At 31.1% G+C, this 20,684-nt stretch overlaps 2 protein-coding genes across 2 annotated transcripts; both read left to right on the forward strand.

The window, feature by feature from the left end:
• Positions 1–8,061: 8,061 nt before the first annotated feature.
• On the forward strand, positions 8,062–8,655 carry LOC112683231. The gene is made up of 2 exons (XM_025554148.1): positions 8,062–8,165; positions 8,262–8,655. The coding sequence occupies exons 1-2, from the start codon at positions 8,062–8,064 to the stop codon at positions 8,653–8,655; spliced, it is 498 nt and encodes a 165-aa protein (XP_025409933.1).
• Positions 8,656–16,410: 7,755 nt separating this feature from the next.
• LOC112683252 (ribonuclease P/MRP protein subunit POP5) lies at positions 16,411–18,665 on the forward strand. The gene is made up of 4 exons (XM_025554174.1): positions 16,411–16,536; positions 17,100–17,245; positions 18,143–18,312; positions 18,550–18,665. The coding sequence occupies exons 1-4, from the start codon at positions 16,517–16,519 to the stop codon at positions 18,652–18,654; spliced, it is 441 nt and encodes a 146-aa protein (XP_025409959.1). The 5' UTR covers positions 16,411–16,516; the 3' UTR covers positions 18,655–18,665.
• The last annotated feature ends 2,019 nt before the right edge of the window (positions 18,666–20,684 follow it).

A 20,684-nucleotide genomic window follows, 5' to 3' on the forward strand; every position in this document is an offset into this window, starting at 1 on the left:
GACCGATGTTCTTAATCAAATGCGGAATGCTTATACGATAACATAAATTACAACCATATTAAATACTAAGAAATTTTTCCGAAATAAAAATAGACGTGTTATTACACAAGTCAACGCTGTAATACGACGCACGACGCGACGCCGCGATAACGTCGTAAATACCCTCGAAACAATATAAATAAAAATAGTTATAATGATGCCGGTGTATGTAGTTGACTGTACATAGGCAATACGTATGAGTACGAATATATTACATAATATTATCATTATTAATTGATTATTATTATTATATTATCCCAATTATTACTTGATGTGTGTGTTCAAAACTTCAAAAACTTCAAAAATTACTAATTATATTTGAAAATTTTTGATGAAATGAAAATAAGTGAAGACTGAGGACTGGGGTTTAGGACAGTGGGTCCGGGGGCCTTTTCGGATAGGGGCCCAGGCGGCAAATGTCCATTTTTTTCCCGTTAAATCCGCCACTGGACCTTATCGGTATGGACAATTTTTTCTGTAAATCCTCTGCAGATCGGTTAAAAATTCAAACTGCCAATCCGGATTCATATAGAACTCTTGTTCGATATTTAAAAGAACAAAACGCTGAATTCCATACTTATCAGCTTAAGGAAGACAAACCGATCCGCGTTGTTATTCGAAATCTACATCCTACAACACAGACCAAATGAATTAATAAAGAACTGGAAGTTCGCCTTTTCGAAGTCAGACGCGTAACAAATGTTCTCCATAAAGACACCAAAATACAATTACCTCTTTTCTTTGTTGATTTAGAACCAACCCCTAGGTCAAGTGAAATATTTCAACTTTCGTCGCTATTACATACCAAAGTTAAAATTGAAGAGCCATACAAGCTAAAATCGATCAGTCAGTGCAATAATTGTCAAGAATATGGTCACACCAAAACTTATTGTGGCTACCCCTCACGCTGTTTTCAGTGTGGGGCTCATCATCAGTCCGCCACATGTCCAAATTCACGCGATGATTCACCAAAATGCGCACTATGTTCCGGAGATCATCCTGCCAGCTACAAGGGATGCTCAGTATACAGGGAGCTTCAACGCGGCAGGAAACCTACCATCAACAGTAACTTTTTATCAGATAATATTAGAAATCAGAATACAACTGTTAAAGACAGCCGCCCATTAACTAAAACTTCAATAAATCAACCCTTTAACCACGTACCAACTTACGTTCAAGCCATTTCTGGTGAATCTACCAATACAGATCCTAACTCCACATCTGAGCTCAAAAATTTCCTTGGTGAGTTCAAATCCCTTATTAAACCTCTTATCACTCTTCTCAATAAATTAATCTCAAAATTACTTGATAAAATATAAATGTCTACTAATAATATTACTAACAAATCTATCCTTATCCTTCAATTCAATGCAAATGGCCTAAAAAATCATATTAACGTTCTTGAAACTGTATTATACAATAAACGCATAGACATTGCTCTTATAACCGAAACTCATTTCACCAAATATTCACACATTAACATTCCTGGTTACAAAGTATTAAATACAAATCACCCTGATAACACGGCGCATGGTGGAGTTGCCATTATAATTTAATCCTCAATCGTCTATCAACCATTTCCAAATTTTTGCCAAGAATATCTACAGTCCTGTGCTTTAATTACAAAAATTAATAATGTTTCCGTCACTATAGCAGCGGTCCACTCTCCTCCTAAACACAAAATTACTAATCAAATTTTTACAGACTACTTTAACTCAATTAACAACAATTTTATAGCTGGAGGTGACTATAATGCGAAACACCTAGCCTGTGGATGTCGTGTTAATAATCCACGGGGAATAATTTTCCAAAATTTCATATCAACTAAAAATTACAAAATTCTTGATCCTCCAGGCTTCTTGGCCGTCTTCAGCACGCAAAAACCCCGATATCTTAGATATCTTTGTTACCAAGATACCTAGTAACTTAAATTGCAACACCGAAAATCTCCATGATTTAAATTCTGACCACTCCTCAATCTTGTTAACTATAAGTGCTTCTCCTCTGACACGTCTTGAATCTCCTTAATTATTTAAGCCCTCTACCGATAAAAACAAATTTCATGATCTTGTTAACCAACAAATAAATTTAAATGTAAAATTAAAATCAACTAATGATATCGATGTTGTTGTAAATAATTTTACACAACTTATTCAATCTGCAGCATGGTATTCTACCTAAAAATCTCAAACTTAATTTCATAACCCTCTTCTTCCAGAATACATTCGTTGTATAATAGTAGAAAAACGTAGAGCTAGAGCTAACTTTTAACGAACTCGTCTTCCTTCTCATAAGCACAAATACGATAGATTAACAAATCACCTTAAAAAAGTGCTGACAAAACATTAATCTGAGACCTTCACTAATTTCCTTTTCAAACTTTCACCAAAAGATGGCAGTCTTTGGAGAGCGACTAAAAATATTTGTAAATTCAAAACCTCTAATTTACCAATTAAAAAATCCGGACGGTAATTATGTCATCTCAGACTCTGATAAAGCTAACTTTTTAAAGTACATCTATTTGGTATTTTTCAACCTCACCCTGATATTTTCTCTCAAACCAATATTAGTGCTGTGAAAGATTTTCTTAACGCCTCACCTTACTTGCCATCCAATCCTATCAAACATTTCACACCTAATGATATTAAATTTGCCATAAATAAATGTTCCCTTAAGAAATCTCTAGGTTTTGATATGATAATTGCCAAAGTAGCTAGGTGTTTACCTAAAAAAGCCTTTATTCATCTTTCACATATTTTTAATTCCATTATTAGATTATCATACTTTCCCATGCTGTGGAAATTTTCTACTATCATCCTAGTGCCCAAGCCCAATAAGCCACCTGACTCAATAACCTCTTTTCGACCTATAAGTTTACTCCCTTTTTCGCTAAAATTTTGGAGAAACTTATACTAAAACGTATTCTCCCATGTATTACTGAAAAATCTATCCTTCCTAATTCACAATTCGGTTTTCGCTCTTTTCACTCTACTGTCCAACAGATTCACAGAGTTGTAGACGCCATTTCATACTCACTAGAGAAAAAAACTATACTGTACAAGCGCATTTTTGGTTATCTCTTAGGCCTTTGATAGGGTATGGCATGATGGCCTCCTTTATAAATTAAAAAAGTTTATTCATCCTACATACTTCGCTATTATTAAGTCGTATCTCTTCGATTGTCACTTTCAAGTTCGTGTCGGTGATGAATTTTCTTCCATAGTCAATATATCAGTGGGTGTTCCACAAGGTGGTATCCTTTCCCCTACCCTTTACAATATTTTTGCCTCAGACCAACCAACGATACCTAAATACAATAACTACCGACTATGCAGATGATAGAGCAATATTATCTATACACTCTGATCCTGTCGTAGCTTCTCAAAATTTCCAATCTCACCTTGATCTCATGGAAAAGTGGTACACCGACTGGAGAGTTAAAATAAACCAAACCAAATCGGTTCATGTGACGTTCAACCATAAACTCACCCCTTGCCCTGATGTCTTTATTTATAACACTCCAATTACCAGTGCTTTGAATGTTAAATATCTTGGCTTGACCCTTGATAAAAGACTGACCTGGGCCCACCATATTAAATCCAAAAAAAATAATCTAAACCAACGTCTACGCCTACTAAAAAACTTCATCAACAATAATAAATATACTCACATCAATACCAAATTACTTATTTATAAATCACTACTAAAGCCTGCTTGGACATATGGTCTACAGTTTTGGGGAAACGCAAAAAAAAACTAACATTACTAAAATCCAAACATTTCAAAACATCGCACTTCGCAAATTATTAAATGCCCCTTCTTATGTCTCTAACTACTCTATACATACAGACCTTAAAATGCCTTCAGTTTCAGAAGAAGCTAAAGCATACTATAAACGTTTCCATTTTCGCACTTTAACTCATTCCAATCCTCTTGTCAGAAACCTTGCTAATCCTACAATTCCTGGCAACCCTCCGAGACGTTTAAAACGGAAATGGTGTCGTGATCTTTTGGCATTTTAATATTAATGAAAAAAAAAACTGAAAATAAAAATTAAAAAAATAAATAAAATAGCTAATGATAATGTTACTAATGGGTGGCTGCTTTCCTCAAAAATTCTCTTATTATGTATAAATGTTATTAAGGATATATTATATATATGATGTATTTTTTTTAATAATTTGTATATAACTAATCTGTTTCACATCTACTTATTGTGCCAAAATGGTACAGATTGTAGATTGCATTTAAAAAATAAAAAAAAAAAGAGCTACTTATTTCAAAGGTTTACCTTGGAAGCGGTTGCCTATTTTTTCCAAGTAATTCAATCGATCAATTTCGAATACTTTGTCCACACATTTTTCATGTAGGTACCTACTCAATTATTTGTATCATTTCTTTCCGGCAATAGTTATAACAATAATTTTTATTGAATTTAGTTTAAGTTCAGTTTCTGATTGAATGTTAAAATAACATCTATTACTTGGTACACATGTGGATGAGGGTTATAGAATTGATTGTTAAAATGCTTATCGAATACTTCAGCTCCGTTCGTTGTTCTGGGTAAATCATCTGGTTTTCCCGCCCATAGAGATGGATTGAAATTTGAATTAGGTAATGTATATAATGAAAAAACATAATCAGAGAAGTATAATCCATCTGGTGGAGAAATTACTAATAAATTTAAAAATGCTATTTCTATTTCTTCAGGTAGCAAGTACAGCAAACCAAAAAAAAATGTATAAGCCATTTACCTACCCTCTGAATTATTATTTTTATATTCCCGTAAAAATTAACTACTTTTTTGTATTCGACGAAACCATGATTGAACTAAATGAAATGTGCAGCATACAATTTTACACTGTAGAAAGACTTTTAAAATAATTTTAAAATCTTAATTATTGAATTATGAGCTTATTTTTCAAAATCAACATGAAATTCTTTAATAATATGTTGCTAATCGAGAATGTGAGTACAAAGATTTTGAAGCGATTCCCACATAGTTATGTATGTTGATGTATGTTTATCTTCTATAAAACAAAATACTACTGATACGTAAAAATAATTCTGATAAATATGAATGGTAGAATGGTATACTGTTGTGTAAAAAATTTTGGGCAATAAGAAAATGTTCTATTTCCAAATACATGTAGAGCGTCACATAAAGCACTTAAATTTATTGAGCATGTTAACAATACTACACTATTATCGTCACTGAATACATAAATTGTTCATCTTTAAATTTAACTTAAAATTATTTCAGCTGTAATACAGCCTCGTTAACAGTATTTGGGAGTTTTGGGAAATGTTTTTTTCTTGTTGCATTGAATTTCGTAACAAATGCATGTCACCATGATTTAACAAAATATATTAATTGTACAAAATATAATCATAGCTATACCATATTATTGTATTAACAAGAGGTTTCTACTACAGTATTATATGCTGTACTCAAACGAGTTACAGGTTATAACAGGGAAATTTTAAAATGTGCCCAAACTAATTGTAGCCAAAATTAAGACTTAAAAGACTTAACATCTTTTAAATCAATTAACAAAACAATATGTTAAACAATATAAGCTCAACGTATTAACCTATGGTAACTATAATACATATATACTTTAACAGTTTAAATTACTATTTTGTTTAAGTCTAAGTGTGATTATAAATTATGATTTGTTCTTAAAAATTAGATAGTAGTGGTGTGTAATAAAAAACATAAATTTAAAGAACTAATAAAAATTATTTAATATTTAAATATATTTAAATAAAAATATTTTAGTTTGTTTACAATAGTATACTTTAGACTTGTATCAATCAATTAATAATTAATCAATTTAATTAATACCTAATTAATTATCTTATAATCAATGGTTTAACAGAAAAAATTTAGAATTCAATTAAGGATATCCATTTTTATTACCTAGAAAATTATAGGTTTTTTAAATTTTTTTTTTATGTTGAAAATTAAAAAAATAATTTCATAATGACGTATTTAATAAAAATGAAAATTATTTAATAATTTTATAATTCTTGTCACATTATATCAAGCCGTAAACATAGATCGTACATACAAAAAATTTTGTTATTTTTCTTTCCCAAAAGTATTGGTTTTCGGGACTTTGTTCATATTATACACTCTGAAAAAATCTTTTGCCCCGGAGAATTATGCAAGCGCATAGCTGCTTACGAACAAACGAAAATTAAAGCTGCAAATTCTATTCTGGTACTGTGGCGGTATTAAAATGTAATTGATTTAAATTGAGAAACATATCAAAATTAATGTTTCACAACTCAAGAGTTGTCAATCAGGGATGAACGTATGTAAAAAGTCGGGTAGTGAGGTTTGAAAAAATATCATAACCTTAGTATTGCTGTTTATTAATCTTTAATAATAAATATATAATTGGTAATAATATTTCGTAGGGAGGTTCTCTTCGCTGCGAATAGCCCGGCGACGAACCGGTCTGCAGTGGAACGTTCTAGACCCGTTGTTATTATTTCGTAAATCGTAATTGTATATTAAAGACCTGCAAGGGCCGGGCCGGCCAAACCCGGTCTTCAAAAATCCCGGCCCGTACTGAGACTGGACCGGGCCGGGCCTTAAAAAAAAATGAGTGCTTGATCGGACTTTCGTTTTTGTAAAAATTTTCAGGTCGGGCCGGACTGGGCTTTTTTTTGTAAAACTTTTCGAGCCGGGCTGGGATTTTTAATTTCTGGCCGCGCTTGGACATTTTATGGATTTTTTTTTTGCATGACAAATAATTGTTATTTAAAATAAAAATGATAAATTCTCATTACGGCGTAGGAATAACCACGAATATTATGTAATTCGTGGAACGTGGGTACGAGTAATGGTTATAATAAAGTTATTAATATACAATTCAAAAATATGTCATTAATAAGTAACAACACTACCAAAATATATGGCATACTATTAGCGGGGTAGAGGTACTTGTCTATTAGCGAGATTATTATTTCTATAGTATCATAGTACCAAGTACTAATATAAAATAGAAACGATAATTAGTATTTAAAGAAAATCCATTGTGTTTGACTATGGATATTGTTAAGACCAATAATATAGGATACTATACTATAGCCAGTTACAGCTGCCTAGTTTTTAGGTTCCACGTTAGTGTACCACTGAACGGCTACAACTCGTTTGCGCAAAAATGCACAACTCCATTGTGCACATACATTTTGGCTACCTGTGACGAAAATACCTAGTGTCAGAACTCGTTTGCTTATTACCGTTGGTTATTATACTCCTCATGAGTATGAGAATTGGTTACTTTAATTAATTTGTTTTAGTTATTACCAATAACACTCACAGGACATTTTTTTTTTAGTGCATCTAAATTTTGAACATCCACTTATTAAAACACGGTATTTACTAAATTTATAATTATCAATATTAAAACCTCACCGAGATTTAAAATTATTAGAAATTTCTACGTCATATTAAAGTTTACGACATCAACACACTAGTCATCATTGTACCGTCCATATTCATAGTCCATATGTACTGTAACTTTACGTGTCATGTGTGTGAATGTGTCGTGTGCAAACGAGTTATTTATTTTCAGGTAAACGACAACAACAACAAAAAAGACTATATGAGAAGAAAGCACTCGAAGAACTTGAAGGAAAGAGGAACAACCCGAGAATTTTTTTTAAACATTGCAAACGACTCAAACAGGGTTTTAAACTACAAACACTTTTCTTAAAAAATAATCAGAATGATCTCATTTCGGAACCGAGAGAAATCGTACATTTCAGAAAACATTTTGATACGCTACTTAATGCGAGCCAAACAAATAACAGTAACAAAACCAAGTATAAAGAACTGACTTATCAAAGAGCCGTACCAGAATACAAGGAGCCTGATCTTACAGAGATAGAGTATATTATCACTAACCTTAAAAATAAAGCTCCAGGAGAAGATGACAAAAACTCCAAATTACTCAAAACAGCAGAAAAAAACTTAATTATAGAGCTACAATCCTTAATTCGAGAAATATGGCACAAGGAATAGATTCCAACGGATTGGAAAACCGGGATAATTTGTCCAATATTCAAAAAAGAGACACTGGTGTAATATCAAACTACCGTGGAATTTCCTTGTTAGATACAGCTTACCACATTTTATCGATGGCGTAGCTAAGAAGATTAGTAATATATGCGGAAGACATCTTAACTAATTATCAAACTGGTTTCAGAAAAGAAAAATCTACGACGGATCATATATTCACAATAAGACGAGTAATGGAAAAATTCTACGAATATAATAAAGACCTTCATATACTTTTTGTAGATTTCAAACAAGCATATGATAGTATTGACCGTGAACAACTCTGGATAACGCTAAGAATTGTCAATATACAAAGGAAATTGGTGAAACTAGTTGAGATCTGTAACCAACAGACATACTGCAAATTGCGTTTAATGAGGGAAACTTCCGAAGCATTTGAATGCAAGACCGGCTTAAGACAGAGAAACGCACTATCTCCGGTACTCTTCAATCTTGCTTTGGAACAAGTGATAATGGACATGCATGAAAAACGAGAAATGGAATTTGTTTGTTATGAATACTCTTCTAGCATATACAGATGATTTAGTCATTTTAGGATCATCTATAAATGAAATAAAAACTAGCACGGAAAAATTATTTAAAGCAAGTAAAAACATGGGTTTAATAGTTAACGAGGAGAAAACAAAATACATGGTTATGTCAAGATAAGTAACACCGAAGAGCAATCTCAAGATATACGGATATTCTTTCAAACAAGTAAAAGAGTTTAAATATCTAGGGGTAAATATTAATGGGAAAAATAACAAAATTTGATGTTCTAGTGCTAAAAATATATCTCAGATAGAACACAATATCTCTGGTATAATGTTTGATGATTATTTTTCCACCTTTGGCCATAATTTTATAGAGGGTGGTGACTTAAATGCAAAAAACATCGACTGAGAATGTCACTCTAATAATTCTAAAGACATCTCTCTAAAACAAATCTCTCTCATCAAAAACCTCTCCATAATAGCACCCCCTGGCCCAACATAATGGCCAACGTCAGTTATAAAACGCCTTGACATATTAGAAATTTTTGTTTCTAATATTCCCAACCATATTAACACTGAAGTTAATAACCTGTCCGGTCTCTTCTCCGACCACTCTCTTGTCCTCTTAACATTAAATACCTTCGCTCCAAGGCGATACAAATATCCTACTCTCTTAAATGGTAAAATTAACTTGGAACAATTAAAAAAATACTAGATAACAAAATCAATCTTAATATCAGTTTCAAAACTCCAGAACAAATTGAAACGGCAGTAAAAAATTTTACTTCCTTTATACAAACATCCACCTGGAGCTCTTCTTCAATCCCTACACAATCTATTCCTCATTACTCAATGCAACTTCCAACCATCGCTCGTGATCGTATCTTGAAACGCCGCGCAAGATCCAAGTGGCAGAGAACTAGATTACCGTCAGACAAACAAATTTATAATAATCTATCTAATCGAGTAAAAAAAATGCTATCTGAATTACGAAAAGAATCCTTCGATAAATATAACGCTTCTTTAACTGTAAAAAAAACTGTTCTCTTTGGAAAGCTACCAAACGTATATTACGCAGTTATAAAACCATAACACCATTGAAAAAAAAAATTCCAGTTGGGCAATAACTGATTACGATAATGTGGTGTTATTTGGTACTCATCTTGCTAAAGTATTCCAACCACATAACGACATTCCAATATCTCCAGTATTTAATAATATAGATGCCACTTTATCTATTCCTTTACCCATGTATTTTCCCCCGAAACACTTCTCTCCGGGCGAAGTAAGTCAATGTGTAAAACCTTTTCCTTCAAAAAAGTCGCCTAGTTGTGGCCAAATAATGGCCAAAATTTCCCGTCAACTCCCAAAGTAAGCTATACTCATGCTAACATATATTTTAAATGCAATTATTCGACTTTCATATTTCCCCTTATAATGGAAATTCTCCATAATAATACTTATTCATAAACCAAATAAGCCTCAGGACTTACCGTCCTCCTACAGACCAATAAGTTTACTCCCCTTTTTTTCAAAAGTATGCGAAAAATTGTTATCAAAACGCATACGTCCGATTTAAGTGTATAAAAAAATTATCCTAGAATATCAGTTTGGTTTCCGTGAAAGGCACTCCATCTCACACCAAATACACCGCTTTGTAGACTTAATATCTGGAAAAAAAATGTACTACTCAACGATAATGCTTGATATGTCACAAGCTTTTGATAGGATTTGGCATTCTAGTCTTCTTCTAAAACTACGTGACTTTCTCCCTCCTTCTTAATTTTTATTTTTTAAAAATGATCGCGAAAACCGCTTCTTTTCAACTAGAGTTAATAACGATCTATATTCTATCTATCACATCGATTCAGGAGTCTCCCAAGGTGCTATTTCCTCTCCACTTCTTTTCAATATTTACACTTCCGATCAACCAACCACTACAAATACCTACGTAACTGACTACGCCGACGACAAAATACTTATTGTTGTAAACCAAGATCCTAACACCACTTCCACCCATCTTCAATCGCATCTCAATCATTGGCGTTTTGAACTAATTTTTGATGAGGAGCAAAAAGGTATACAAACATACCCACCCATAACTTTTATCCATCATAACGGCATTTCCACCACAACGAAAAATTTAAAATTTACTAAATACACATATATTAGTAGAGGTACTTGTATAATCGGATGTACCTATTCAATTAGTTCATTAACTATCTTGTATCATGATCTATGTAGTGTACATAGGTGTAACGATGTTGAACGTTGTATATTGTCTTGAAATGCTTAGTACTTTATTTCTGTAACGTTTTGAAATTTGTATAAAATACTGTTGGCTTTGGGGATGTCAAGGATTTTGCATTATTGTTACACCGTGCGGGCACTTGTTGATCGCGGTCGTTGGACGAATTTTCAAAAACCATTCATCTGTTTTTTCCTAATAATGCACTGTAACCGACCGATGACGAAAATTTGCATCGACAGACTGATGTTTTCAGCGTACTAATTTACTATTACGTTTTTAAGGCTTTATACTGTAGGGTGTGGCGTAGGTTTCTTATGTAAGGTACATATTATATTTCCATTTTCTACGATGTATCTAGCCACCTAGGTAATTTATGGCAGGGTGACCACCCACTCACCAAAAATTTTGAAGAAGCAATTGCTTCAATATAATACCTTCGCCACGCCACTGATCTCAATGACATGCACAGCTTGTTCCTTAAATGGCGCGTAAAGTTAAATGAAAGTAAGTCATATTACACAACCTTCATTCTCCGTAAAAAAAACCCTTCTCAAATATATTTTAACAATATTCCAATCCCAACCAACACTCAAACTAATTACCTAGGCTTAATCTTATATAAACGACTGACATAGTCTCCATACATCCACTCAAAAAAACTTGCTATAAATCTCCGAACAAGAATGCTTCAAACTCTTCTAAATATTAAACAAAGACTAGTCTACAGTCTAAACTAATCTATACTATATATAAAATTGTAAGGGTTTTTCTTAGACTGCGCTAACCGAGAAAACTACTGAACCGATTTGGCTGAAATTTTTTTTGGCAGAAACCCGACACTCTGTTGAAGGTTTTAGTACCACTTTTGTCAGTAAAAAAGTTCATAAAAAATTTAAATCAATTGTAGAAAAGTCGCGTGTAAGCGGCTTTGTAATCGGGCCGCGGGTTTACAGCTACCTGCAACTTAACCTTTGTATAGTGTTAGATATCTAACTGGTCATCAAATGATTTAATTGACATTCATCAATAGTACACGCGCGTCCAAAAACATTTGCCGAATTAATAATAGTTTTAAAATTATAAGAAGTGTATGGAAAATACCGATTACGTTTTGCGTTATCGAAAAATACTCTTATGTAATAATATTCTTGCCAACAAACGTGTTACCATCGATTATAAATAGTATTTATCAACACTATTATTTAATAGTGTTACGATCCACCTGACGCCGAACGCGTTTTTCCGCAAATAGTATTTTATCTATTTTTATACCTACATAGTTAATCGCTAATATAATACGCAATACCTACTGCTTATCTAACAGCAGGTTATTAGCAAATAACTCACGTGGCATTAAGGGCTCAGTCTGTGCTTGGTAGCCGACGAGTGTGATTCTTTGCTACGCACGCCGCTTTGGTTACGCACTGATATAATTTGTATTTAGTTTTTTTACCTACTTTTTACCTTTTTTTTTATCTAAATTTCGGGTAAGTGGCCAATTCATTATCATGCCGAGAGCGCAAAGAGCACGCATTGGCAGAAGAACTGCTAATGCAACTCGAATGCATAACAGAAGGCAACAAAATAACACACCAGAACGTTCTCAAACACTTGCACAGAAGCAACGTGACGCTTTGAGTATGAAATCTTCGTTTAATTATCAATCCGAGATTGATTATTTAAATATTAAAGCGCTTCAAATTGGGCGAATGACTATATTATGTCCTAAGTGCCATGCAAAAAAATGGAAAGATGAAACCCATGGACTTTGCTGCGCTGACGGTAAAGTTGTTTTCAGAGGCGTCATTTGGGGGATTCAGACTATACATTGGCAGCCCTATTTTTTTAAATGTTTGGTTGGCCCGTATAAAATGTTATAATTGCGCCGTCGTCGATAAAATGTAAGATGCAAACGCGCTGTAATGGTGCGAGTTTTTCATAAGAACCTATTGTACTATTGAAGAATTGAAGAATTTTTTTAAGTTCCGCTAAATAAACAGGATATATAAATGGCCTGGTGGAGGGAACAAATGGCCTGATTCAAATGTTTGCATCCCTATTGAAAAGTTGAAATGACGCCCCTGCTTGTTTTACACCAATTTGAAGATCTTCCAGACCTAATTAAAAGTTTAATTGATAATTCTTACCCTCTATCAAAACATTTCTTTGATAATTCTAGACGGTATAATACTGTTTCAAATGACATCGTTTGGAGCAAACGAAATAGCAGAAGGGAACTTCATGCCCTCTTTTAAAATTCAGGGTCAAGTGCATCATTTAATAGGTAGTTTATTACCCGAAATTGGAAATAATGCTAAATTTTTACAAATATATTTTATGCCAAAGTCGGATCAAATATCTATTCGAACAAATATGATTCCAAATTTAAAAAGAGGTCTCATTGAATCATTGCAAACAATTTTGCGTGAAAATAATCACCTCATACAGAGCTTCAGATCTAATCTGGAGTCGAGGTCTTTTGACGAGTTGCAAAACTTTAAGTTAATTATTCATGCTGACAGAGTTCCTCAAAATGAACACAAAGGTCAATATAATGCACCTACCATCGATGAAGTAGCTGTATTATTAGTTAATGAAGATAAAGGTCTCAGAGATATAGTTCTGCACGGTCGGAGTGGATACTTGAGTCGAGTTTCCGAATTGAATAGATTTAATGATGCACTGCAATATTCATTGATGTATACTAAAGGCGAAGACGGTTATCACATTAATATTTTACAGAAAAATAACCAAAATCGAACAAAAACTGTCTCCTGCATGCAATTTTATTCTTATAGGTTTATGATTAGAGAAACAAGTCTAAATCATCTACATTATTACAAAATATTATTCAGCCAATTCGCCGTAGATATGATGGCAAAAATGATTTTTGAAAGACTACACTTTATTTGTAACCATCAAAAACAACTACGCGTGGATGATTATGTTCACCTCCGAGATGCTGTTAACAATGATGCAAATATTAATGCTAATAACGTGGGGTAACAAGTAATTCTTCCCTCCTCTTTTATTGGCTCCCCAAGTTACATGCATGAAAAAAATCAGGACGCCATGACTTATGTTCGTAAATTTGGCCGTCCAGATTTATTTATTACTTTCACATGCAACCCGGAATGGCCGGAAGTAAAAAATGAATTATTTCAAGATCAAAAGTCGTTTGATAGACACGATATAATTTCTAGAGTTTTTCATCTCAAACTAAAAAAGTTTATGCATTTATTAAAAAATAAATATATTTTCGGTGATGTAAATTGTTATGTTTACAGTGTTGAATGGCAAAAACGAGGTTTGCCATACTGCCACATTCTTTTGTGATTACAAACGAAAATTCAGCCAGATGAAACTGATAAAATTATTTCTGTCGAGATACCAAACAATGATAGAGATCCTATACTTTATGAAATAGTATGCAAGAATATGATTCATGGCCCATGCGACGAGTTAAATATTAGATCGCCATGTATGAATAATGAAAAATGTAGTAAGAAATACCCTCACAAATTGGTCAAGGATACTCAAACTGAAGATGATGGTTATCCGCCTTATCGACGGAGATCACCAGATGATGGAAGTTATACTGCAATATTTAAAGTTCGTGGTCAAACAGAAATCGTGGTTGACAACCGTTGGGTTTTACCGTATTGTCCAGTGCTATCTAGGTGCTTTAATGCGCATATTAACGTAGAATACTGTCATTCAATAAAAGCGATAAAATACATATGTAAATATATTAATAAAGGATCAGATAAAGTTACTTTTTCTGTTAATCGTGAAAACGATGAGATTACAAATTATTTGAAAAGTCGATACATATGTACTTCTAAAGCGTTTTGGAGAATTTTCAATTTTGAAATCCATGATAGAGATCCGACAGTTCAGCACTTGGCTGTTCATCTAGAAAATGGACAGCGTGTTTTTTTTAATGCTAATAATCTTCATCAAGTTATTGAAAATCCAAGAAAAACGACACTAATTGCATTTTTTGAATTGTGTTCACATGATGATTTTGCGACCACACTGTTCTATCATGAAGTTCCTTCTTATTATACCTGGGATGATAGCAAAGGCTGGTTAAAGAGAAGACGGGGAAAAGATGTTCCAAGTTGGCCAGGAATAAAAATGAACACTACCATTGGTAAAATTTACACGATTCACCCAAATCAAAGTGAGTGCTTCCATTTAAGATTGTTACTAAATTATGTACAAGGTCCTACTTCATTTGAAAGCTTGAAGGCCTTTGATGGAGTCATTCACACGACTTTTAAAGCTACCTGTTTTGCTTTTAGGCTTTTAGAAAATGACGAGCAATGGAAAAATGCTCTAACGGAGGCAATTCTTTTATAAAGTCCTTCAAAATTAAGAGAATTATTCGCAATAATCATAGTTTTCTGCCAACCGTCTGAACCTCAATCTTTGTGGGAACAGTTCAGAAATGATTTTTGTGAAGATATTCTTCATACAGAGCGCACTCGATTAAATGACTTGCAATTTACTTTTTCTGATGAAATATTTGATAGAGGTTTGATTGAAACAGAAAATAAAGTTGTTTGTCTGTCTGAAAAATATTTAACTGAATTTGGAATGAACTCACCTGTTTGAAATTAAAATGCATCTGATCTTTTTGAATTCTCAATATTGCGTTCTTACGATAATAACCGATTACAAGAATTTGTAGAAATCAATTTACCAAAATTAGTAAATTATCAAAAATATGCTTTTAATGTTATTACAGAAAGCGTAATGAATCATCAAGGAAGAGTTTTTTTTTTTAGATGCTCCGGGTGGTACAGGAAAAACATTCCTAATTAATTTGTTGTTGGCTCAAATTAGATCCTCAGGTAAAGTTGCATTAACAGTAGTTTCATCTGGTATAGCAGCAACTCTCCTTAGTGGCGGCAGAACTGCTCACTCGACTTTCAAGTTACCGTTCAATGTATTATTTGATACAGAATACGTTTGTCCGATTCTGACGAATGTGAACAAGGAAGCTTGCTTCTGTAATATTAAAAATAGGATCTGTTCCGTGGGAAATGCATATCAATACGAGTAAGTATTGATATTGGTTTCCGTTTCGGTTTTGCCACATTAGTATCAATACATCATATAATGTTAGCGGATGTTTGCTACCCGATGGTTTACTATACCGGGCTTTAGAAAAAAATGTTGAACCGAGCTGGGCCGTACATTTATGACCCTTGCAGGTATATTTTGTATATTATTGAAACAGTTGATATTCGTAGCAATATTTTCGGAGTAATATCGTTATCGGAATAATGATTGTTCGTGGTATTATAATTTCATCATTCATATTCGGAGCAATTTTGTAGTAATTTATTTGAAATATTACTATAATCAGAGAAAACTTTTCGTGGCTATGGTGTTATCACCTTTCCACCAAGGTGGATTTCCTTCTTGGTTTCCACTATAGATAACTGATTCACAGATAACATATTTTATATTAGCTCTTATCAATAATATTAAAAATTAGGTAAAACATATGTAATGCAAACAACTATGGATTCAAATTGAAAAAATATTCATTAGTCTGTGGCCGGTGATATTTATATATAAGTTAATAATAATAATATAAATTTAATATACATTACATTTTTTATATATATTTAATCAAATTCAAGAATGGTACGATTTAAAAACAGGTAATTTGTGACATTAACATTAACAATGTTAATATTGTTAATGTAATTTGTAACATTAACATAATTTATGTTATTATTGTATTAAATACATTGGAAAAGTTAAAAAATGTTGTAGATTACTATATGATTAATTTTATCTGCTACGATTTTGTATTTATGTTATGTACAATATTTTATTAGTATAAATAATACATTTCACATTTTCTATTTATCTAATAAACCACATACCTCTATTACATATTTGTCTGCATGTAATTTAATTTTTAAATGAGGTGCTGAACTCAATCGAAATATAGTAACTGGAATGTTGATGTTAATTTATAGACTTGACTGTTCAATTCTTGATGGTTAATTCAAGAAGAATTATCATTTTTAATGATTTGAAAAAAAATGTACTCAAGAGTTAAAACTTCAAATAATTCAATATTTTTGGATAGAGATAGAAAAATATTTTTAGAGTTGGATTCACTTGTTTTATAGACATTGTATACAAAATGTCTTAAAAGATAATTGTTTAATATGTATTAATGCTGTCCTTATAATTGTAATCAAATTTTTTTTAGATATATGGTTGTACAACTGAAAAATTTAGAAGATAGTGATTTAGATTTTAAAATTTCTGATAGAGAATTGCAGTCAACAGTATTAAATATGGTCAAAACATTACATGGAGATTTTGGAGTAGGTGCCATTCGGACATGTTTTAAAGGTATATACTGAAATATAATTTTTAATTTCAAAAAACCAAGTAAACAACTTTATTATATATTATTTATATATATTAATATAATGCCATACAAAATAAATAAATTTATTAATAATATCCTTTATGTTATTTAAGTTAAAGCCTAAATGTTAAACCCAAAAAATCCCCTTTTAAAAAGCAATTTTTGGATTTTTGACTGTTTAATTTAGTTTGAATCTACACTACAATATAGAAATATTATTTACATTCAAACCATTTTTTCTTTTTTCTTTTTACTGAGAACCTTATTTACATTACTTAAAATACTAACATTCATGGTTCAATATTTGTTTGCTGTTTATTATAATTAAATTTAGAATGTTTACAGTTTCAGATTTCTTATTTTCATCATATTTACTTTAAAACTAACAAAACTTTTACAATTTTTATGATACTTACTACAGTTTTTTTGAATTTATAAAGGTTTTAGAAAATAACTATTAAATGCTTAATTGAAGTAAGGATTAAAAAATAATGCCTAGTATGATGAACATTGAAATCATTTTTCATCAATATTCATGATTGAAAATAATGTGTTTAGCCTCTTTTGAAAAATCTAAGAAAATTTTTCATAAAAATTCAAAAAGTTATTTAAAATACTTAAATTTAAAAATATGAACTTTTTTTATAATCAAAATATAAAACATTTGGATAGTCAATAAAGTGGAAGTTTTGTGAAATGTATAAAAAAAAAAATTGTTGTTATATTTGTAAGAAACAAGACATGATATTTACAAATCTTTTATTTGTTTGAACTTGAAACTTGAACTTATAACTTTTGATAACAATGAACTTTGTATTAGTTTATTAAATTTTCTTTTTAGTTTTAGAAAAACTATTTAAACTTTTATCATGTTTTAGTTCGTTATTGTAATCCAGCAACAAAAATTATTATTTTTAAAACCAGACATGGTCCCCATATATTTCTATCATCTGTTCTACCATTTATAATCAAACTACAGGAGAAACAGATTCAGTTATCAACAATTTATACTGGTGCTTCTATGTTTCAATGTTTCAAATTTATTCAGGTAATTATTAAATATGCTGATATTTTTCTTTTTAATTTTGTTGCCAATTATGCTGCAGATAGATCATATGATATTAAATTATTTAGTAAAAATACATGAAATTATAAATTTTTATGTATGCAAGAGTTGTTATCTAATTATTTCCTTGATGAAATCTAGAAATTAAATATAAAAAATAGTTGTATTTTTATTGGTTATAATTAAATAAAAGGTGAATTAATTTTAATTTTGTTTCAGATTTATCAAAAAAATCTTGTTAGAAAATTATCTAGTACAATAAATGTGACTACAAGAGAAAAACTGTTGAATATTTCCGATATATTTAAATTCAATAAATTTTAAATTAACTTTTACTTTATTATTACTCAATAATTATAATTAATTCCTAAATATATTATGTACACTTATGTATAATAAAACAGTAATTAAGGTATATCATATCAATTAAAAATCAATCTAGAATGCAACTTTTTCCTACCCACCATTCTTTTAAAAAAATTAATGACAAATAGAAACCATATATATATATATAGGGGCAAATAGTGATTACCTCTTTCTCTTTCAAATACATGATTGTAAATGGATGTTCATTTGGTATATTTTAAAATTTGAAAACTTTTTTTTGAACCAGGCAAAGTAAGATTTTACTTAAGTTATGATAAATTTTAAGTCCCAACATTTTATATTTATGATTACTATATATATATTAGGGTAGTCCTTATTTTTTGACTTAAAAATGTTATTGCGGTGACCCCTAAATTTTATTTTGTTCTAAAAAAATATTTATAGTAAATTTTGAGTGTGATAAATCAACTCCTTTGCGTGCCCCAAAAGGGTTAAAGTTTTATAATTAGGGGTGAATTTTCAATCTTTTGAATATACTTAATTTTTAAAAATTTGCAAAAATCATTAAGATCTTTATTGTAAGAATAAACATTTTCAAAAAAAAAGTATCTTGCTAAATTGTTATTAAGTTGGTCCTTTTTTGTAAGATCAAGAATAAAACATCAAAATTAGAGATTCAGAAAAATTATTCAATTTTTAGTTTTCTTTCTAGTTTTCTAGTTTTTTTTAAAATTTTGAATTAATTAAAAACAGTGATAAAAATAATAATAATTCTATATAAAAACACTTTCAGCTCTTCTAATAAATGGCCTCTTAAAATAGCCTGACCCACAGTTCTCAAACTGGATCTGCTGCTGATTGAGTTCCTATTTTAAAAATATATCTCAGGGCCCCCCCATAATTACCAGGTATCTGGGTGGGCCAGATCGAAACTGATTACAACGAATTATTAAATTTATCACTTATATTTTTGAGTGTTAAATCTTATTATAGTTATTCTATTCGAGCTCCATGGCTGTCCTGATGATTTTCACGCTCCAGGCAGAGTAAAATAGCCTTAAATATCGAAAATGTCATTATCGCGCGTTAGTTGCATATTGGAACTCAAATGTGTGCAAATAGTCTTAACATATATAATACATTGCACTTACAACAATATGAACAAGTAAATTAATTAATTATATAACAAACAATTTTATATGAAAAAAAAATGATATGTTTATTTTTTTTTTGCTAATCAATTAAACTTTATTTATTGTATCTATGATCTATTAAAGCAAGGCCTGTCCATCTGTGGTGAGAGCGCGGGGCCCGGGGCGAGGGCCTTACTCGCCCTGCCCTAGGGACGGCCCTGCCTTTCATCATGCGCGATGGTTGGCGAAAGCAATATAAAGCTTAAAAATATTTTTGTATCAAGACTTTTATTAAACAATCGACAAAAAAATTGGAGTTCACGATTTTTGTATTTTTCTTGTACGAACTTAAATTTTGGTTTTCTGCGACAACGCAATTGAAGCTCCTCGACTAGATTAAGAATGCTTAAAAAGTTATATGGGATATTAAAATACTTATTCAGATATAAGTGAAGTAGGACTCAATTCAGCAACCGTTTAGAGTATTTATCATCCGAAAATTCTGTATTAGAGTTTTTTGACGATTTTTTATCGTAAGAAATAAAAAAAGTATGGTTCAGGCATTAAAAAATAATATTAAAAAAAATCAATGTAGCAATCGATTATAAGGTATTTTTTAAGGAAACAATTGATGAATTTATTTATCCAAATTCAATAACATTTTTTAGAAGATTTGATATTAGAAATAGTTTTTTAAATAATAAATAGAATAAATATATAAATATAAATATATAAATAATAGTGCCGTAAGTGCATTTAAATTAATTGAAGATTTAAATTATATTTTAACCAAAAACGAAAAACAAAAACAATATCTTTTCAAAACGTGGCTGACTATAGAAAAAATTATCCTCATTCAAGAAAAATAATTTAATTGAAGGATAAAATAAAATT

Source organism: Sipha flava, unplaced genomic scaffold, assembly GCF_003268045.1.
Source record: "Sipha flava isolate LNK unplaced genomic scaffold, YSA_version1 222_pilon_pilon, whole genome shotgun sequence".
NCBI lineage: Eukaryota > Metazoa > Arthropoda > Insecta > Hemiptera > Aphididae > Sipha > Sipha flava.

Excerpts from the sequence above, each read along its gene's own strand:
- LOC112683231 (XM_025554148.1), top strand. The coding sequence starts at position 8,062 with ATGGCACAAGGAATAGATTCCAACGGATTGGAAAACCGGGATAATTTG. Across the intron at positions 8,166-8,261 it reads AACTACCGTGGAATTTCCTT|AAAAGAAAAATCTACGACGG; the intron begins GTTAGATACAGC and ends AACTGGTTTCAG.
- LOC112683252 (XM_025554174.1), top strand. The coding sequence starts at position 16,517 with ATGGTACGATTTAAAAACAG. Across the intron at positions 16,537-17,099 it reads ATGGTACGATTTAAAAACAG|ATATATGGTTGTACAACTGA; the intron begins GTAATTTGTGAC and ends AATTTTTTTTAG. Across the intron at positions 18,313-18,549 it reads AATGTTTCAAATTTATTCAG|ATTTATCAAAAAAATCTTGT; the intron begins GTAATTATTAAA and ends ATTTTGTTTCAG.